Below are 17,653 nucleotides of genomic sequence, written 5' to 3'. Positions count from 1 at the left end.
ACCTTGTCTGCTGCTCCCAGGATCCTGAGAGCAGCTCTGGTCAGCTCCCAAGTTTCGGCACTTTTACTAGGACAGGTAGCCGCTCCATCCCTTCCCAAAATAGTTTTGGAAGCCGCAGATGTCCGTGGCATTTTGTAATTATATCTCTCGTGATGCATTTGATGGACAACTGCCTCCCCCACTACACCCCAGGCTCCATGAGAGCAGGGAAAGTAGACTTCAAAACTGTCAAAAGTCCTCACCTTATTAAAAACAGAAGCACCCCCAGTTCCTAAGGAGCACCTTGGCTACAGCTGCTCTTACCCAGGTGTGGCCGGAGCAGGGCAGGGGAGAGGAGAGGAACAGGGCCTGCGGTCAGGGTCCCTGGACTCACTGTGGGTGGGGGTGCTCGGACCCAGACAGGCTCAGAGCCCATCCCTAATGTGACTTTAACAGGGCCTTTGAGCCAAAGGACAATTCCAACACAAGAACTCAGTACGACTGCATTTCCCTGGCTCAGTGACACCCCTCCCACCCGTGCATGAACCCCAGCCTCACCCAAATCACTCTGGCAGGTGGGAGTGGCTCCAGGATGCTCAAGGGTTCACACAGAAATCAGGGTTCATGACAAGATTTGATGCATCCATTAGAAACAGCATCTGTCCTAGCTGTAAAGACAGGGACAAGGTTTACGACATGATGGCAGATGAAAAAAATAGCAAGATGTGGTCTTTCATAGACAATAAAATCCTAAGCAGGTGAAAAAGGGACAGGGGAAAAGGACAAAAGGCAGTGTTGTAAACTGTCACGGCGATGTTTCTGAGAAGCGGGATTGTTTTCATTTTCCTTTTTGCTATGAACAGCGACCTTTCTAGGAAACACCAGGTGGCTGATTCCCTGCCTCAGTTCCCCGGAATCTCCCAGAACAAGCCATAAGATTATATGGCTTATTATCCAAACCAGGGCACTTTTCAGAGTGAAGGGGACTCTGGGCCAACAGTCATAAACCAGGATTGGCCAGGTAACCAGGACTTATGGTCACTCCACCCAAAACCAGTCCCAGTTGTACCTCCACCCTCACCCCTCCTCTCTCCCCTGTGGCTTCTGTGGCCTAAAATGACACAGCCACGATGTGGGGGAACTGGGATCCAGACCCAGGCTGGCCTTGTTCCCTGCTCTTAGCCGCTTCAACAGAGTCCACTGTGAACGCTACACAGTGGACAAGTCCACGTTGTTCTGGGAATTAAACATTGATTAGTTAACCTTTGTCATATTAAAGGAGGAACTGTGCAGAAAGGTCCACCTTTCTTGATGGGAAAGGCTGAGTCTTGTGTCACCCTAAAATATGGAATATGTTGAGTAGGACTGCTGCTCAAGGGACTGAGAGCAATTGAAGGGTAACTGGTGAGCCAAGAAGAATCATTGACCTGAAACAAGGCTGCAAATCTAGAGAAAGTGGGGCCATTACCTTGGCCAGGACACTCCAGCCATCCTGGAGACAGTGAAAAGGGAACAAATGTACTTGAGAAACTCTGTCCTAGGCACTGAGATGGATTATTTATCTCACTGAGTTCTACAACTCATTGAAAAAGCCGTGCTAATTGCCATTTTATAGGTGAAGGGACCAGGGCTCAGGGAGGTGAGGTGACTTGCCTCTGAATCCCGGGCTGACTCAGGAATTGCTTGGACCAGGAAAGAAGCTGGTCTTGCCAATCTTGGTTCAACATAGAGTAGGAACTCAATTAATGTGTTTAGGACTGGATGGATAGACACATGACTGGTCGGCTGGCTGGGTGGATAGATGGATGGATGGATGGATGGATGGGGAAATGGACGAAAGGCAGTGTTCCAAACTGTCACAGTGATGGATGGATGGACAGATGGATGGACGGATGGATGAATGGACGGATAGATGGGTAGATAATGCTAGGCAGGCTACTGAGACAGTGTGGCCCAAGCTAGATCTTGAATGGAACCCACCACTGCTGGATCTGATCAAATCTTAATCCCTTAGAAGGGAAGCTCCCTTCCCATCTCTCTGTGAATCTAGGCCTCAATTCAGGTTCCATAGTCCTGTGAAAGGGAAATAAGATTTCAAAGGCTTCCTAAGACCCCTCTCTGGGTTTCAGGAATTCTGCAACAGACCTCATATCACCATCAGCTTCCTGATCCAGAACTAATTGTCACATACTTCCTCTCTCTCCTGCCAATTCTACTGCCCAAAGCATCCCTGGGATGCATCCTCTCCTCTCCATCCTGTCTGTTCCCACCTTGATTCAGACCTCATCATCTCTCACCTGGACTATCTCATCAGCCTCTTAACTGGTCTCTCCGCTTTCAGACTCGCTCCCTGTGACACATCCCAACCACCCCCCACCACAGGGGCTATTCTAAAATGAAGACCAGGCCCTTCCTGGTCTGGCCAGGGGCTCCACATTCTCTTAGACTCACATCCGAGAACTGTGGTCGGGCATCGGAGACCCTCCATGATCCAACACTATGCACTCTCTCCAGTTTTGTCTCCTAGTGCTTCTTCCATCACACATTCCCTCTCTTCCAATGCCCCCCAAGAGACACAGAAAGACCCACAGACACTCCAATGCATGGCAAGGCCACAAGACATTTGGGCCACTCTCTGGGGAGTCCTGTCAGGCCAAGAATGAGATGAAGGGGCTGGAGCCATGGAATCTCTTTGGGGACCCTGGAAACAAGGTGCCTGAGTGGCATCAGGTCTCTGCCTAGGGGCAGAGGATGTGTCTGTGTCCTCACTGGGTCTGGGCTGTGGTTCAGGCTGAGTGTCTCTGTGGGGGTGAGGAGAGCCTGACCACAGATTCCCTCTGCAGGGCTGACGATTAGCAATTAACTGGGAGGAATCTCAGGGGTGAGGTTAATCGAGGAACAGAGGGAGGGCAGCTAGGGTTCTAGGGACTTTGCCCTCGACCCGAGGGTATAAAGAGGAGGGTCCCAGCTCCTCCTCAGGCCCCTGGGACTTCCCTGAGCAGCTGAGCAGGAGCTGAAACACAGAACCCCAAGGTGAGCCTAGGGCCCCCTCGTTCCAGTCCCATCCCCAACTCTTAGTAAGAAAAAGCCCATCACCCCAACCCCCTCACTTCTGTCCCAGCGGTGCCCCCTGTAACATCTCAGCCCCAGCCCAGCCTGGCTCACTCCTCCAAAGTAAAAAGGACGCATGTTCTTCCAGGGCTTGGAATTCAGCTCTGCACAGCCCTCATCCCAACAGCCAAGGACCCTTGGAACGATGCTGGGCTAGGGGTAGGGTGCTGAAGCAGACTGGGGCACTCCCATCCCAACAGCCAAGAACTCCTGGGGCAGTTCAGGGGGGCCTAAAGCAATCCGGGGCCTTCCCAGACCTGGGGACAGGGTGGGAGGCCCTCCATACCTAAACCAGTCCCAGTGTGAGCCCTATTCATGGAAGAAAGGCTGTCAGTATTTCTTTATTGCTGGGAATGGGGGGTGGACGGGGAAATAAGTTCATTTGTGGGGGGAACCCAGGAACTTAGGATCCAGGCCAGTGGACTCTCCTCTGAGTGTGTGCCCAGCTGGTTCCACAAGAGAACAGGTGTCCAGGGCTCTTCACTGCTCTCAGGGTGGACGAAACGCCTGCCCAGCACAGCCCCAGCCACACCACAGCCTCTGCTACCACCACGTTTCCTGGCCCCTCCCCTCTCCATCTGCATGACCATTTCTTCCCTCCCCCAAGAGCCCACCTCTGCCATGGGGCACTTTGGTGGCACCGTATCTGTCATTAGAACACTTGTCCCCCTTGCCATTTTCCATCTATTTGAGGGATTATTTCATTTGGCATCTGTCCCCTCACTAGACTCTGAACTTCCCAGGAGCAGGAGCTGCATCTGGATTTAGTCATCACTGTATGCCAACATCTAGCTCTGCACCTGGGATAGAGCAGATGCTCAATAAATACTTGCTGAATGAATGAATGATGAGCACCTGAGTGTGAATCTCTCAGTGGGGGTGGAGGTGTGCTTTGCTGGGCGTGTGTTTGGGATTACACACCATGGGTGTTTATGTATGTGAATGTGTGGAAGTGGGGTGGGTGAGTGTGCGTTTCCAGGACACAGCAGTTGTCATTCAGTGTTGCTGCGGCCCCCTGACGTGCAGGCCCCACACTGTGTGCCCAGGATGATGTCCTACGGAGAGAGGCTGGGGAGCCCGGCAGTCTCCCCACTCCCAGTCCGTGGGGGGCACGTGATGCATGGGCCAGCCTTTGCCTACGTGCCCAGCCCACAGGGTGAGTGCTGCTCCCACCCCGGACCCTGCTTGCCCACGGTTGCCCACATCCTGGGGAAGGCCTCCGCCCTTCCACCCTCCCTGGGCCCTGGGGCCTCTGGGAACTCCTGACCAGCCTCCCTCCCCAGTCCTGCACAGGATCCCAGGGACCTCCACCTATGCCTTCCCCAGCCTGGGCCCCGTGGCCCTTGCCGAGCACAGCTGCCCCTACGGAGAGGTTCTGGAGCACCATGAACCACTGCCTGCCAAGCTGGCCCTGGAGGAGGAGCAGCAGCCAGGTGGGCCTGGGATTGGGGGCAGGGGCATGGGCATCACTGGCCCAGCCTCTGGCCACTGTGCTCAAGACTGGCCCATCTCTAGAGCCCGGGTTGGCCCAGAAGCTGCGTCGGGTTGGCATGGCGCTCCTCAAGGTGCCGCTGATGCTCACTTTCCTCTACCTCTTCGTCTGTTCCCTGGATGTGCTCAGCTCAGCCTTCCAGCTGGCTGGAGGTAGGGCCTGGGTTGGGGGGTCGGGGAAGGATTTCTGAAGGGCCTCAGAGAACGCTGGTTCATGCTCCCCAGGGAAGGTGGCTGGGGACATCTTCAAGGACAATGCCATCCTGTCCAACCCAGTGGCGGGGCTGGTAGTGGGGATCCTGGTGACTGTGCTAGTGCAGAGCTCCAGCACCTCCACGTCCATCATTGTCAGCATGGTCTCCTCTGGCTGTGAGTTGGCCTGCCAGGGCCAGGGAAAGAGCGTGGGGCGGCTGGGTGTGTTGGATAGGGGTCTGGGGTGGCGTGTCAGGGCTGGGGCACAGGGGGCAGGAGTGGGGACAAGGGGCTGAGGGCAAAGTATACTCCTCCAAAGTATGGCCAGGAGTCTCAGCTACGGGGTACCCCAGGAGCCAAGAATGGTAATACTCCTCAGTATTGGGGAGCATAGCCCCAGGCAGGCTCACCTCCACATCGCCATGCAGTCACTCATTCCATCAGTCGGGGAAGCAGAACCAGAGAAATAGAGAAACAGGACCTGTGGGAGAGAGAGAGAGATATGATTTATTGCAAGGAATTGGCTTATGTGATTCTGAGGCTGGCTGGGCAAGTACAAAATCTGTGGGGAAGGGCAAGCCGGAGCTCCTGGCAGAAGCCGAAGCTGCAGTGCACAGGCAGGATTTCTTCTTCCTCAGAGAGCCTCCATTTTGCTTACAAGGTCTTTCATCTCACTGGATGATGCCCACCCAGAATATCGAGATTAATCTCCTTTACTTACCATCACCGATTATGACACCTGCAAATTCCTTCACAGCAACACCTAGATGAGTGTGGGATTGAATAACTGGGGACTATAGCCTAACTGCACTGACACATAAAACTGACCACCACACTCACGTACACACGTGCACACACAAGCACAGAAACACATCTGCATACAGGACATGTTCCCTCATATACATGCGCCCACACACACCCCCGCATACATGCATCCGTTCACATGCATGCACATAGGTAAACACACAGCATGTGCCCAGCATGTCCCTGTGACACCGAGGCTGGGTGGAGTCAGCAGCATAGCAGGAATGCCCGCCGTAGTGGGTCTGGCAGGAGGTGTTGTGGTGGCAGGAGATGGATAGCCCTCACCCAGTTAGTTAAGGGGTCCCCTCTTCTACCAGTGCTAGAGGTGAGCTCTGCCATCCCCATCATCATGGGCTCCAACATTGGCACCTCCGTCACCAACACCATCGTGGCCCTGATGCAGGCAGGGGACAGGACTGACTTCCGGCGGTAAGCGGGTTGAGTGGTGAGGGGGCTGTGCTTGTCGGGGGAGCGTGCTCCCAGATGCCAGGAGCCCCAGTGCAAGCTCCTCCTGGCTCCGCTGGCTCCGGCATGCCTTGCAACGTGGCCTCCCTGCTCAGGGCCTTCGCGGGGGCCACGGTGCATGACTGCTTTAACTGGCTGTCAGTTCTGGTCCTGCTGCCGCTGGAGGCTGCCACTGGGTACTTGCACCACGTCACACGACTCGTGGTGGCCTCCTTCAACATCCACAGCGGCCGGGATGCCCCCGACCTGCTCAAAATCATCACGGAGCCCTTCACTAAACTCATCATCCAGGTGGGGGCAGGGCTGGCATGGGGTGGGGGCTGGAGGATAGTAAGGCCCCACCCTCACTCCTCCCACCCACATCTTGCTCACAGCTGGACAAGTCTGTGATTACCAGCATCGCCACCGGGGACGAGTCCCTGAGGAACCACAGTCTCATCCGGATCTGGTGCCACCCAGACCGCTCAGAGGTAAGTTCCAGGTCTGGCACCCGGTGAGACGACTTTGTCTTTAGAGAGCTGACTGTTAGTTGTTAGTGTCATTTCTGTTCAAAATGCTCCATATGGACCCTAGAGATCATTTAGCCTAGAGAGTGCAAGTATGTGGCACTTTTACTGTGACACTGTGTCGACGGCAGACACTGCCAAGTCCTCCCACAACTTTAGGCAGCCATTACCCGTCAATTAGAGTTGGCATGTGACCGATCTAGCCCAGCGGTTCTCAAAGTGTGGACCAGAAGCACCCATACCATCCAGGAGCCTGTTAGGGATGCGAGGTATTGGGCCCTGCCCTGGACCTACTAAATCGGAAAAAATCTCTGGGGATGGGGCCCAGCAGCCTGCCTTTCAGCAAACCCTCCAGGTCTGTCCGACACTCAAGTTTGAGAGTCACTGGTCTGGCTCAACCGTCTGGTTTCACAGGTAGAGAAACAGGCTCCGAGAGGCTAACAAACTTGCCAGAGCTTGTCTCGCCATTTCAGAGCCCCGAGCACAGGCCTCGAAGTCTAGGGCTCTCTCTTCCCCACTAGGGTAGTGTGGGGTAGGTGACTCAGCTCTGCCATGTTTTGGGGCCCAGGTAATGTGGGGAGGGGTGGAGAGAGAGTTATTGGATGCCTACGAAAGTAGGACGAACAGGAAACTGGCCCAGGAGCAGGACCAGCGGGCCCTGTGGAGACCTCCCTGGAGGCACAGCAGCCACTGTGCTGACATCAGGGCTCCTCGCCCAGAGACTGCCACAGGCGTGTGTCCTCTTGTCCTTCTGCACTGTTTCTGCTGCTTCCTGGCTTCTACTGCCCGGAATGAAGATCTGTTTGGACCAGTTGGACACTTGTGGACCAGCCATTACACTAGGCTAATAAGGAAGCAGACAACTGACACATTTTCTCACTCAGCCATAGAAAGGAAAATGCTTCATCAAAGCCATAATCCACAGTATCTGCTTCCCTTAATTATTACATACAAGAAAAAACTCCATTTAGAACAAGATGTAAGGAGACCCAGAGCCCACACCTTTCCCCCTTATCATCTCCACTTGCTACTTGATGTTACTGGACCTTTATCCCGGCGTGAACAGAGAACATCAATTCAACCCGCTCTGCAAGGTTCCTTTGCATCTGAGTGGCGCACAGCTCCGGCTCAGCCCTTGTGAGTGTTCAAGGCAGTTTGACATCAAAAAGCCCATAAAGGTGGCTGCTATGCTGGCTTTGTGACCTCTCTAACATATCGTCACCTTCTCAGGAGCTCTCTGGGCACTCTCTGAGCTCTCTGAACAGTCAAAATCCTCTCTACTTCATAGCAAGACCTGGAAGAGAGAGAAATCACACACTGTGATCTGCAGGAAAAACAAGACCTGGCATGGAGCTCCTCGGCCACGGCGGCATTCCTCGGCTCCTCTGAACCCCGCTGCCACCTGCAGCTGCCTCAGGTCTCCCCTTGCCACATGCCCTCTGCGGAGGGGATCCTCCCACGCCGCCGCCCAGCGGGTGAGGCAGACAGGAGTATCCCGCTTTCTGCAAGAGGAACCTGAGGCTCAGCAACATGCAGTAACCGCCCAAGTTCCCGGCTGGGGCTGTCCTCATGGCTCCAGCCACCCCTCACCTGAGCACTGCTTGCTCGTCCCATCTTCCCCAGAGACCCTGCCTTTAAGAGTAGTGTCTGGCAGATTTCCTTGGCCTGGAGAGTAGCTGGGGGGTGGGATCCGAGCTCCCTGGCCTCCCCTCTCTCTGGGATGGGCCCCACGGGGACGTGCTCATCAAAGACTTGAGTTTTTGCTTTAGTCCCCGAGTTTCTGTGTGCTCCCTTCCAACCTTTCAACAAGCTGGCCCCGACCTCACCCAAACCAGTCTCCAGGGAACCAGGTCACCAAGGAAAGACTGGGAGGCTGAGGTTTTCCTCAGCAAAAGAAAAACCAGAGGCAGTTTTAGTGTCCCAACACTTCTCGATGCTCTGATCATGTGCTGGGAATTCCCTGCTTGTGTGGTCACACTGTGGATTGTCACCCATGCCTGCCTGGTTGGAACGAGCATCTTTTGAGGACTTGCAGCCTGGGAAGCAGGGATTATCACATCCCCATTTTACAGATGAGGAAACTGAGGCTCAAAGAGACTTGCCCAAGTCCGTGGGATTGAAGTAGGCTGAAAATCATGGTGGACTCTGGAGCCTGGGCTCCTGAATCTCCATCTTGATGCCCCTTTCAGACACCAGTCTGGTGTCCCACCATACGTGTCCGTCTCCTGCTCTGCCCATTAGGCCTGAAGGCCACCAGCTGACTACAGTCACCTGGAGACGGCTTGGGGGTGGTAGGTGCTGCTCTGGGGCGTTCTCCTCCAAGCCACCAGATGGCGCTGCGGGCACAGCGATTTCCTGCTGCTTCCAGAAAAACAAAGACCGCTGTGCTCCCCTTCTGAGGGGAGACTACTGCTGCCCACATGCCCTGTGTCTCTCCCCAGGGAAGGATTCCTGAAACCCGACATTCCTCTGTGAGCTTAATCATCTCCTTCAGTTCCCAGTGCGTCCTTAATTTGGGGTGGCTCTGCAGGCACTCAAATCCCAACTCTTTTCTAAGATTCCTCACAACTAGCCCCTGGGGAAAAGTGGGCCCCATTATGGATCTCACACTGCAGAGGAGGAAATTGAGGCCCAGAGAGGTTATGTTTGGCCCAGTGTCACACAGCTGAGTGGCTCAGCAAGGATTTGAGCCCAAGGCTGTCTGAGGCTCATTCATTCTGTTCTTCCCACAGAGTTCAGCAGCCCCACCACGTCCCCCTCTGCCCCCATCTTGCCCCCAGGCCCAGGAGCTATGGGCACATCCTGGGGGTATACCCCAGACCCTGGGTCCCTCAACTCTTTGTCTAGGCTGGAGCTTCCACCTTCCCCCTCTGCTGGCAAGGAAGCCCAGTGCCTGCGCCCTGCCCTCGGCGTCCCCCACCCAGCCTGGCTGGACAGTGACACCCTCTCTCCCCCTGCTGCCTCCACACTCCTCTCTTGCATTTACAGTCTCTGGACTCCCCCTGTGGGCTCAGCCAGGGCCACACAACCCCAGGCAGGAAGGTCGTTTCCAAAACCCCAGAGGTCTTAGTCCTCAGCCTGGCCCTGCCCTGACACTGCCAGCCCTGAGTGGGACCCCAGCAAAGCTCCTACCCTCCTCCAGCCTCTCCAGGTCTCGCAGACCCCTCCCCCAAGAGACCCTGGCCCAGCCCAGAGTAGGTCAGTGGGGCTCAGGCTGGTCAGGCATCCACTCATCTCAGGGGGCCATCTGTCTCCCAGAGTTCCAGGCTGGGGACCCTAGGAAGGTCCAGCACACTCCTCCCCAGCAGGCCCACGGTTCTCAGGCATGCCTGCAGGAGCCGTTGATCCTGACCTGGGAAGTCAATCACACACACAGTGTGATCCCAGGTGGGCCCAGGGAGGGAGGGGGGTCTAATCCTTATTAGGAGGCACAGTTTCCTGAAGGCTTGTCGGGAGCTAAGCCACGCGGTGAGCACTTCACACACACTTTCTCCTGTGAGCTTTACAACAGCTTTTATTATCCTGCTTTAGAGGAAACAGGCTCAGAGTGGTGGCACAATTTCCCCAAAGCAGTTGGTATAAGAAGCAGGATCCGAACTCAGCAAGCACTTGGCTCTGCCTGACCTGCGCAGCACTCACCACTGCTTTCCCAGCCAGCTTTGCCAGTTGAGCCCACCCAAGACCACCTTCTCCTGGTTTCTTGGCCTGTGATTCTGGCCTGGGCTTGAGGGTGTCCCGAGGCCCTGGTGTGGCCAGCTGGGAACACAGACTAGCATGTTGCCCCACTCAAGGGAAAACATGCCACTAAAATAAACCTGGATTTACAGCCAGGCGCCAGGAATAATTCTTATCTCCATCACCTATTTTTAAGTGACATGTAGTTTAGAATAAAACCTAAAGGAGCTGTAAACATCGAAGTGCCAGTACCCTTCCTAAGGTCAGAGGGGTGTGGGACGTGGAGCGCCGGGGGTACAGAGTGCCATATCAGCTCCCAGAAGAGGCAGAATGTGGGGAACAGGGAGAAGCTGTGGCTCTTATATTTTGCCTGGGGCCCTGGGAGTAACTGCCCTTTTCTGGGGCTCAGTCCCCCTTTTGTGAGACGGCTTCTCTCCAACCAAGCCCAGTTCACTTTCCCCTCTCACTGCTGGATGTTTGCTGGGATCCTGCGGGAAAGGTAAGGAGCCCCAGGTTGCATTTAAAAAAATAACTCCTTAACCTAAGAAAACTACAAATTAGTGGTCCCCAGGCCAGATTGGCCTTCACAGAGTTGTAAAGAATGTCTTAAAGTGGTTGCCAACATTTACAGATTGGGAGAGTTTATCTAAAACTTCAGAGTTGTGATTTCTCTTATAGAATTGGGCCACTTGCCCATGCTGGGCTGTGTCCCTGGATGGTGACAGCGGCCTGAAGCTGAGTAGTGCTGCCCCCTTAGGCCCAGCACGCACTCCCCACCACTTCTACACTCGGCCTGAGCCCCTAACTTAGGCTACCTGCCTGACCCCGGGCCCTCTGAACTGGGGGGGCCTCCCCAGGAGCCCCTCTCACTTCGCTGACATGAGGTGGGGGAGGGAAGAGATGTGGGGCGTGGACCCTCTGCCCAGTGGTGGTGCCCTGCCCCTGCCCCCCTCTGGACAAGGAACTGAGCAAGAGGAAAATGGAGTGTGGGCTAGGTGCCTCAGGGAAGAGGATGGGGCAAGGATGCTGGGGAAGATGAGGGCGCCGAGACAGACTAGCAAGAAAATATGGGGGAGAGAGAGTTTTCAGGAGAGGGCCGAGGTCAGCAGTATCCAACGCCAAGGAGAGTTGGAAGAAAACAGGACAAGAAGCCACCGGATCAAGAGGCCCTTAGGCCCCTGTGGGAGCCAGATGAGTGGGCTGAGGGGGCAGAATATTCAGGGTCGACCACAGGCAGATTCTCGTGTGGCAGGGGTTTTCATCCCTGTTTCTTCATCAGAAGAAATGGGCTCATAGAAGGCAAGTGAACTGTCCAAGGGCACGGAGTGAGGAAGTCCACTTCCATCCCGCCAGCCCACGTCTCTTCCTAACCCCCATCTCACCCCCAGCCCCAGGCTACATTTTCCTAAATTCTCTAAAGCACTCTCCTCTTAATCTAGGCTCCCACCACTATTCCCAGGGCAGAGGTCAACACCAGCCTGACCCTCAGAAATGCCACCATGGAGAAATGTGAGTGCCTGCAGCGTGGGGATGTCTGGCATGGCAGGGGCAGAGCCCGGCAGAGGCAAGGCCATTCCCTACCTGGCCACTTCTGCTTCCAGCCCCAGGAAGGACAGCTGCCAACCAGCTCAGCTCCTGGGCTTGGGTCAGGTCTGCTGTTGAGGCTGAAGGAGCCTGAGGTGGGGCCTTAGGCTCCAAGCTCAAGGAGGTGGCAAAGGTCGGGGGCTGGGGGCCAAGTTAGGGGGTCAGCTGTCAGCAGCTTGACACCCCTCTGCCCCGCAGGCAACCACATCTTCGTGGACACAGGGCTGCCTGACCTGGCTGTGGGGCTCATCCTGATGGCTGGCTCCCTGGTGCTCCTATGCACCTGCCTCATCCTCCTCGTCAAGATGCTCAACTCTCTCCTCAAGGGCCAGGTGGCCAAGGTCATTCAGAAGGTTATCAACACCGGTGAGCCCTGAGCAGTGGGTGGGTAGGCACCAAGATGGGCCCTTCCAGATCTCACTAAGTCCTGCTACTGCCTTGCTGTGTGATCTGGGTAAAGCCCTGCCATCTCTGAGCCTCAGTTTCCCCATGTGAACAAAGAAGAGGTTGGACTGGGTGATTTCTGAGGCCCCTAAGGTGCTGACCGCTGGGCATCTGTGGCTCCTCTGGCTGTGGTTCCATTCTAGCAGAGGGCTCTGAAGAGAATCTCAGAGGCCATTGTTTGATTCCATCAACAAACAGTCATTAAGCCCCTACTGTGTGCCAAGCTCGGTAGAATGCCAGAGATACAGAAGTGAGCCACAGAGAGATGGTCCCTGCCCTCAGGGGGCTCACAGCTCAGAGTGGGAGATGGACAATGAAAACCAATGATCGAGGGGGTATAAATTCAGATAGAGAGGAAACTGCCAATGAGAAAGCCAAAATGGCAAATGGGGTATGAAAGAGGCTGCTTTAGATGGGCACTCAGCGGCCTCTATGCGGAGGTGACATTTGAACAGAGACCTAAATGAGGAGTAGTCAAGATAAGGCTGAAGAGCATCTTGGGTGGAAGGGACAGTGCAAAGGCTCCAGGGCAGGACCCAGCTGAGCAGGTCTGTGGCACAGAAAGGTGGCCAGCAGTGTGGCGGGAGCTCAGCTAGCAGGTGGAGAGAGGCAGAGAGCAGTCAGCGAGGTGAGAGGGGCAGAGCAGATCATGGGGCGCATGGGCAGTGCTCAGAGCCTGGACTTCATAATGGGGGCACTTGGGGGGTTGGGGTGGGGAGTGACACCATCTGATTTTCATTTTAAGTCTAATTTTGAGTTTTTGGGACACTGCCTGGCATGGGCAGAGGCTGCATGTGACAAATGCTGGAATAAGGGCATCCATGGATCCAAGAGAGCTTGGAGGAGGGAGAAACAAAATCTGCCTGAGGGCTGGGGGCTGGAAGGGCTTCCCGGAGGGCTTCCCAGAGGCAATGATTCCCACGCTGAGCCCTGAGGGTGAACATTTAGGAGTGAAGAGGATATCCCGGGCAGAGAGAACAGCCTGACCAACAGCATGATGGAACCAGGCTGAGAAGGTTCTTAATCCAATGTCAGAGAGGGCCAGTAGAAGTCACAGCAGCTGAGCAGGGGACTGACAAGGTCCCACTTGGAAGCTGGCATCCAACGCCTCCTCCCCAAGGAAGGTCTTCACTCCGTTGCCAATGCCCTCCCACTGACCCTACCGGGACGGGGTTTCCTCGCAGACTTCCCTGCCCCCTTCACCTGGGCCACTGGCTACTTTGCCATGGTGGTGGGTGCTGGCATGACCTTCATCGTCCAGAGCAGTTCTGTGTTCACCTCAGCCATCACCCCGCTCATCGGTGAGTGCTCGTGCCTAGGCAGGGTGGGATGGGGCAGGGAGAGGCTGGCAGGGAAAGGGCTGAAGCGGGGAGCTAGGGAGACCATATCCTCCTCCTCTGACCCCCAGGCCTGGGTGTGATCAGCATTGAGCGGGCCTACCCCCTCACACTGGGCTCCAACATCGGCACCACCACCACGGCCATCCTGGCTGCACTGGCCAGCCCCCGGGAGAAGCTGTCCAGCGCCTTCCAGGTGGGCCAGGAGAACAGCCTCTCCAGAGGCAGGACAGGGCTGGGACTGGGGCGTGGCACCTGACCCAGGGTGGGGACAACATGTGACAGATTTCAACTGCTTACTGGGGGGCACCCACCCTGCCAAGCTCCGTGGAAACCATACAGCAAAGCAGACCTGGTGCCTCCCTCAAACCTTAGCATCTAACAGGGAGACATTACTCCGAGAAACACCAATAAGCAATAGTGAGGGGGATTTGCACTCTGAGGAAGGGGTGCTATCAGCCCCCTGGCCCAGTCTGGGGGATCAAGGAGAAGCAAGGGCAGCAGATGGCAAAGGAGTTGCTGTTCTAGGAGCAAAGGAGTAACTGACAAGCCAGAGGCTGGGGCCAGGTCACCGAGACCGGGCTGGACCCCTATTATCTATCCCCCACACCGGGCACAGGAACTGGGGCCCGAGCCCAACTTGGCCCCTCCGCTCTCTCCCCTGCAGATTGCCCTCTGCCACTTCTTCTTCAACATCTCGGGCATCCTGCTGTGGTACCCAGTGCCCTGCACGCGCCTGCCCATCCACATGGCCAAGGCGCTGGGCAAACGCACCGCCAAGTACCGCTGGTTCGCCGTCCTCTACCTCCTCCTGTGCTTCCTGCTGCTGCCCTCACTGGTGTTTGGCATCTCCATGGCAGGCTGGCAGGCCATGGTAGGTGTGGGCGCACCATTTGGGGCCCTGCTGGCCTTCGTGGTGCTTGTCAGCATGCTTCAGAGTCGCAGCCCCGGGCGACTGCCCAAGTGGTTGCAGACGTGGGACTTCCTGCCCCGCTGGATGCACTCCTTGCAGCCCCTGGACCACCTCATCACCCGCGCCACCTTGTGCTGTGCCAGGCCCGAGCCCCGCTCACCCCAGCTGCCTGCCAGGGTCTTCGTGGAGGAGCTGCCCCCCACCACGCCCTCCCCCTGCCTTGCACTGCCTGCCCGACACAATGCCACCCGCCTCTAGTATGTGGCCCAGACTGCCGCCTGGGTCAGGGAAGGGCCTGTGCCTGGTGCCTGGGCTGGAAGGGCTAAGGTGTGTGTCTGCACTCTGGGCCTCTGCCTGTCCTTGTGCAGGTCCTCAGAGGTCTGGGCTTGTGTGACTGAGAGTTGGTGTGTGTGCACATGTGGGCACGTTTGGGTGAGCCTGTGTCAGCCTGCACCTGTGTAGTGATGCACCTGAGGGGGGTTGTGTGCAGGCTGCAGGGTACCTGGTATGATTTCGAGTCCTTTGCACCTGTGTTTGGAGGCCTGCGCTGGCTGGGCAGGAGGTGGGTGGGGCTGAGTCGGTGACCTGCTGCTGTTTGCTTGAGCATAGATGTGGGTGCCTGAGTCACTGGCTGAATTCTCACCCCTCCCTGCCACCTTCCTTCCTCCACGATACCATCCTCCTCATCCTCACCAGGTTTCCTGCAGCACCATTACAACCCCTCCCCAACACTGCCTGACAACCAAAAGGAATTAAACTCTCATGGTACATTTGCAAGTCTGTCTGCTCTCCATCTAGGGGGCAAGGAGGACCACAGTTTGGGGTTCAGCAGCACTACCTCCTGCAAGCTCACCCCAACCATCTGCCCGGCTCTGCCTTAATGAGTCTAATCCGCGATTCAGATGCCCGGGATCACCCCCAAGGCAAGAGTAAGGAGGGCTTTCTGCACCTCCATCCCCGGACCCCACCAGACTGGCCTCCGCTGCTCTCTCTCTGCCTTCAGACTCACCTATCTCCCTCCCTCTCTCTTTCTGGGATAAGATTAGTTCCCCAGAAAAAGGTGATAGGTGGCGGCTTGTCGGGGCCACTGGGGAAGGGACGGGGAGGGTGGAGACAGCCAAGAGAGGCCATGCCCTGGGCCCCAGCACACAGGGGGCAGGGACCAGCCACTCCTTCCCACCTTTGTCCTCTACCTTTGGGCAGTAAACCAGGCCTCGTTTAAACCCACCCAAGCTTTTCAATTCCTCCTCCTCCATAGGGGCCCTTGGAGCTGAGGCCTGCAGAAGGAGGGCCAAGGGGTGGGGATGGCAAAGTTCCTCCCTCTAATCCAGGGACATCTCTGAGGCCTTTGTACCCCAAGGGGCAGGAAGGCTATAGGGCCCCAGATCCAGCTGTGATGTGTGATGGTCTTGGGCATCAGCCCCCCACCCCCACCCCGCCCCTCTTTCTGTGGGGGTTGATGCAAGGGCCTGGGAGCCCCAGAGCTGCTGTCCAAGCCCCCAGCCCCACCCTGTCATCCACTCACAACTCTCGATCTTGCTTCCTCCTGCCAAGGGGAGGGGGTGAGCAGTACACTGACCTCCAGCCTGGGGAGGGGTGAGAGAGGGTGGGGAAGGGATTGCCTTTATGGTTTGTCCTGAACAGATGTACAGAAAGTTTTGTCGCAAAAGATGCTAGAGGGTTTGAGAAGGCCACTTCCTGGGACTCTTCCTCATCTGCGCTGTCCCTAGGACCCTGAGAAGGTACCAAAATGCCAGACTCTGGCCTGGAGAGTCTGGCTGGGAAGACTCCGGACTCACAATCCCAGCCGCCCCCGCCCCGCTCCCCGCCCCGCTCCCCGCCCCACCTCCACCAAGGTAACCCCCTGCAGAGATCTTCAAGTAGACCCGTTTTTTTCATCTACAACAACCCCCGCCCCACGCGCCGCGCAACCAGAGGATGTCTGCCACGCCCAGGTCAGACTTTATTTTGGCGCCGCCTGGCTGTCCTGCTAGGTGCCCTGCGCACGCAGCCCGCGGATCAGCCCGTGCACCATCTTGTTGAGCATGCCTCCGTGCACGCCCCGCCGACCCATGAGCACGAGGAGCGCGCGCGGAGTGTGGCCCACGCAGACGGCGCGCCCATCTAGGCCCTTGGTGCGTGCGTCCAGTACTCCGTCGCCCTCGGCCAGCAGGTGATCGCGAATGACGCAGCAGCGGCGGCCCGCCACGCTCAGGCCGGCCTTCAGGAAGGTGCGCCGGTCCGGCCCTATCAGCACACCCACCTCCTGCGGGGAGATGGCCGCCAGCAGGCCCCCGGGCCGCGATGCCCACACGCAGCTATTGTCCGAATGGCCCACGATGGCCACGTCGTCAACGCGCTGGTCCCGCAGCACCGCACTTATGTAGCTTTTCCAGTCGCCCATTCCAGTTCAGAGTGCACCCCTCACCTTGCACTTCTGAGAGATGTCTGGCTGCGCTGCGTGCCTGGAACACGCGGGGCACTATGACGTATGTGGGGGCAGGATTGTGACCTTGAGTCACGGAGAGATCGCCGCGGCTACCCACGCTGAAGAGTGTGTATGTGGGGGGAGGGGGCTGTATCTTACACCTGGTGAAGTCCTAAAGTTAGACTGAAGGAGGGAATCGTATTAATCGTCGAAATAACCCTCAACAAACCAGCTTAGGGCCGGCGGAGTGGCGCAGCGGTTAAGCGCGCACGTTCTGCTTCAGGCCCGGCGCCGGTGCGGATCCTGGGTGCGGACATGGCACCGCTTAGCAAGCCATGCTGTGGTAGGCGTCCCACATATAAAGCAGAAGAAGATGGGCATGGATGTTAGCTCAGGGCCAGTCTTCCTCAGCGAAAAGAGGAGGATTGGCAGATGTTAGCTCAGGGCTAATCTTCCTCAAAAAAAAACAAAAGACAAAAAAACAAAACAACCCCACCCAACTTAAATGGCCCATCAAGCACAGTAGGCTTGGGTTTAAGAACAAAAAGAAAGATGCCATGTCTGCACAGCCAGACCTCGGGGCCTGGTAACCATTCACGCCCCAGAATGTGGTTCTTAAACTTAGGGGAGCATCCCAATCTCCTGGAAAGCTGTTAAACAGATTGCTGGGCCCCCCAACCCAGGGTTTATGGTCAGCAGTCTGGGATGTAGCCAGAGAACATGC

General features: G+C 56.5%; 2 protein-coding genes across 10 annotated transcripts; one reads left to right on the top strand and one right to left on the bottom strand.

The window, feature by feature from the left end:
- Positions 1–2,956: 2,956 nt before the first annotated feature.
- SLC34A1 (solute carrier family 34 member 1) lies at positions 2,957–15,278 on the top strand. Of its 9 annotated transcripts, XM_070570246.1 has the most exons (15): positions 2,957–3,012; positions 3,179–3,249; positions 4,117–4,246; positions 4,374–4,523; positions 4,606–4,734; positions 4,807–4,950; positions 5,895–6,006; positions 6,138–6,333; positions 6,417–6,512; positions 10,633–10,722; positions 11,663–11,732; positions 12,006–12,173; positions 13,436–13,552; positions 13,660–13,784; positions 14,256–15,278. In XM_070570246.1, the coding sequence occupies exons 3-15, from the start codon at positions 4,138–4,140 to the stop codon at positions 14,757–14,759; spliced, it is 2,010 nt and encodes a 669-aa protein (XP_070426347.1). In that variant the 5' UTR covers positions 2,957–3,012; positions 3,179–3,249; positions 4,117–4,137; the 3' UTR covers positions 14,760–15,278. The 9 variants fall into 9 exon arrangements, with proteins under 9 accessions (XP_070426347.1, XP_070426352.1, XP_070426348.1 ...); XM_070570251.1 differs by lacking the exon at positions 3,179–3,249 and having other exon boundaries at positions 4,858–4,950; XM_070570247.1 differs by lacking the exon at positions 3,179–3,249.
- Positions 15,279–16,444: 1,166 nt separating this feature from the next.
- Positions 16,445–16,981, bottom strand: PFN3 (profilin 3). Its single transcript, XM_008506443.2, has one exon. It carries the CDS (start codon positions 16,903–16,905, stop codon positions 16,492–16,494), a length of 414 nt encoding a protein of 137 aa, XP_008504665.1. The 5' UTR covers positions 16,906–16,981; the 3' UTR covers positions 16,445–16,491.
- Positions 16,982–17,653: the final 672 nt, after the last annotated feature.

Source organism: Equus przewalskii, chromosome 13 (assembly GCF_037783145.1).
Source record: "Equus przewalskii isolate Varuska chromosome 13, EquPr2, whole genome shotgun sequence".
Classification (NCBI taxonomy): domain Eukaryota; kingdom Metazoa; phylum Chordata; class Mammalia; order Perissodactyla; family Equidae; genus Equus; species Equus przewalskii.
This window is presented reverse-complemented; position numbering and strand designations above follow the sequence as displayed.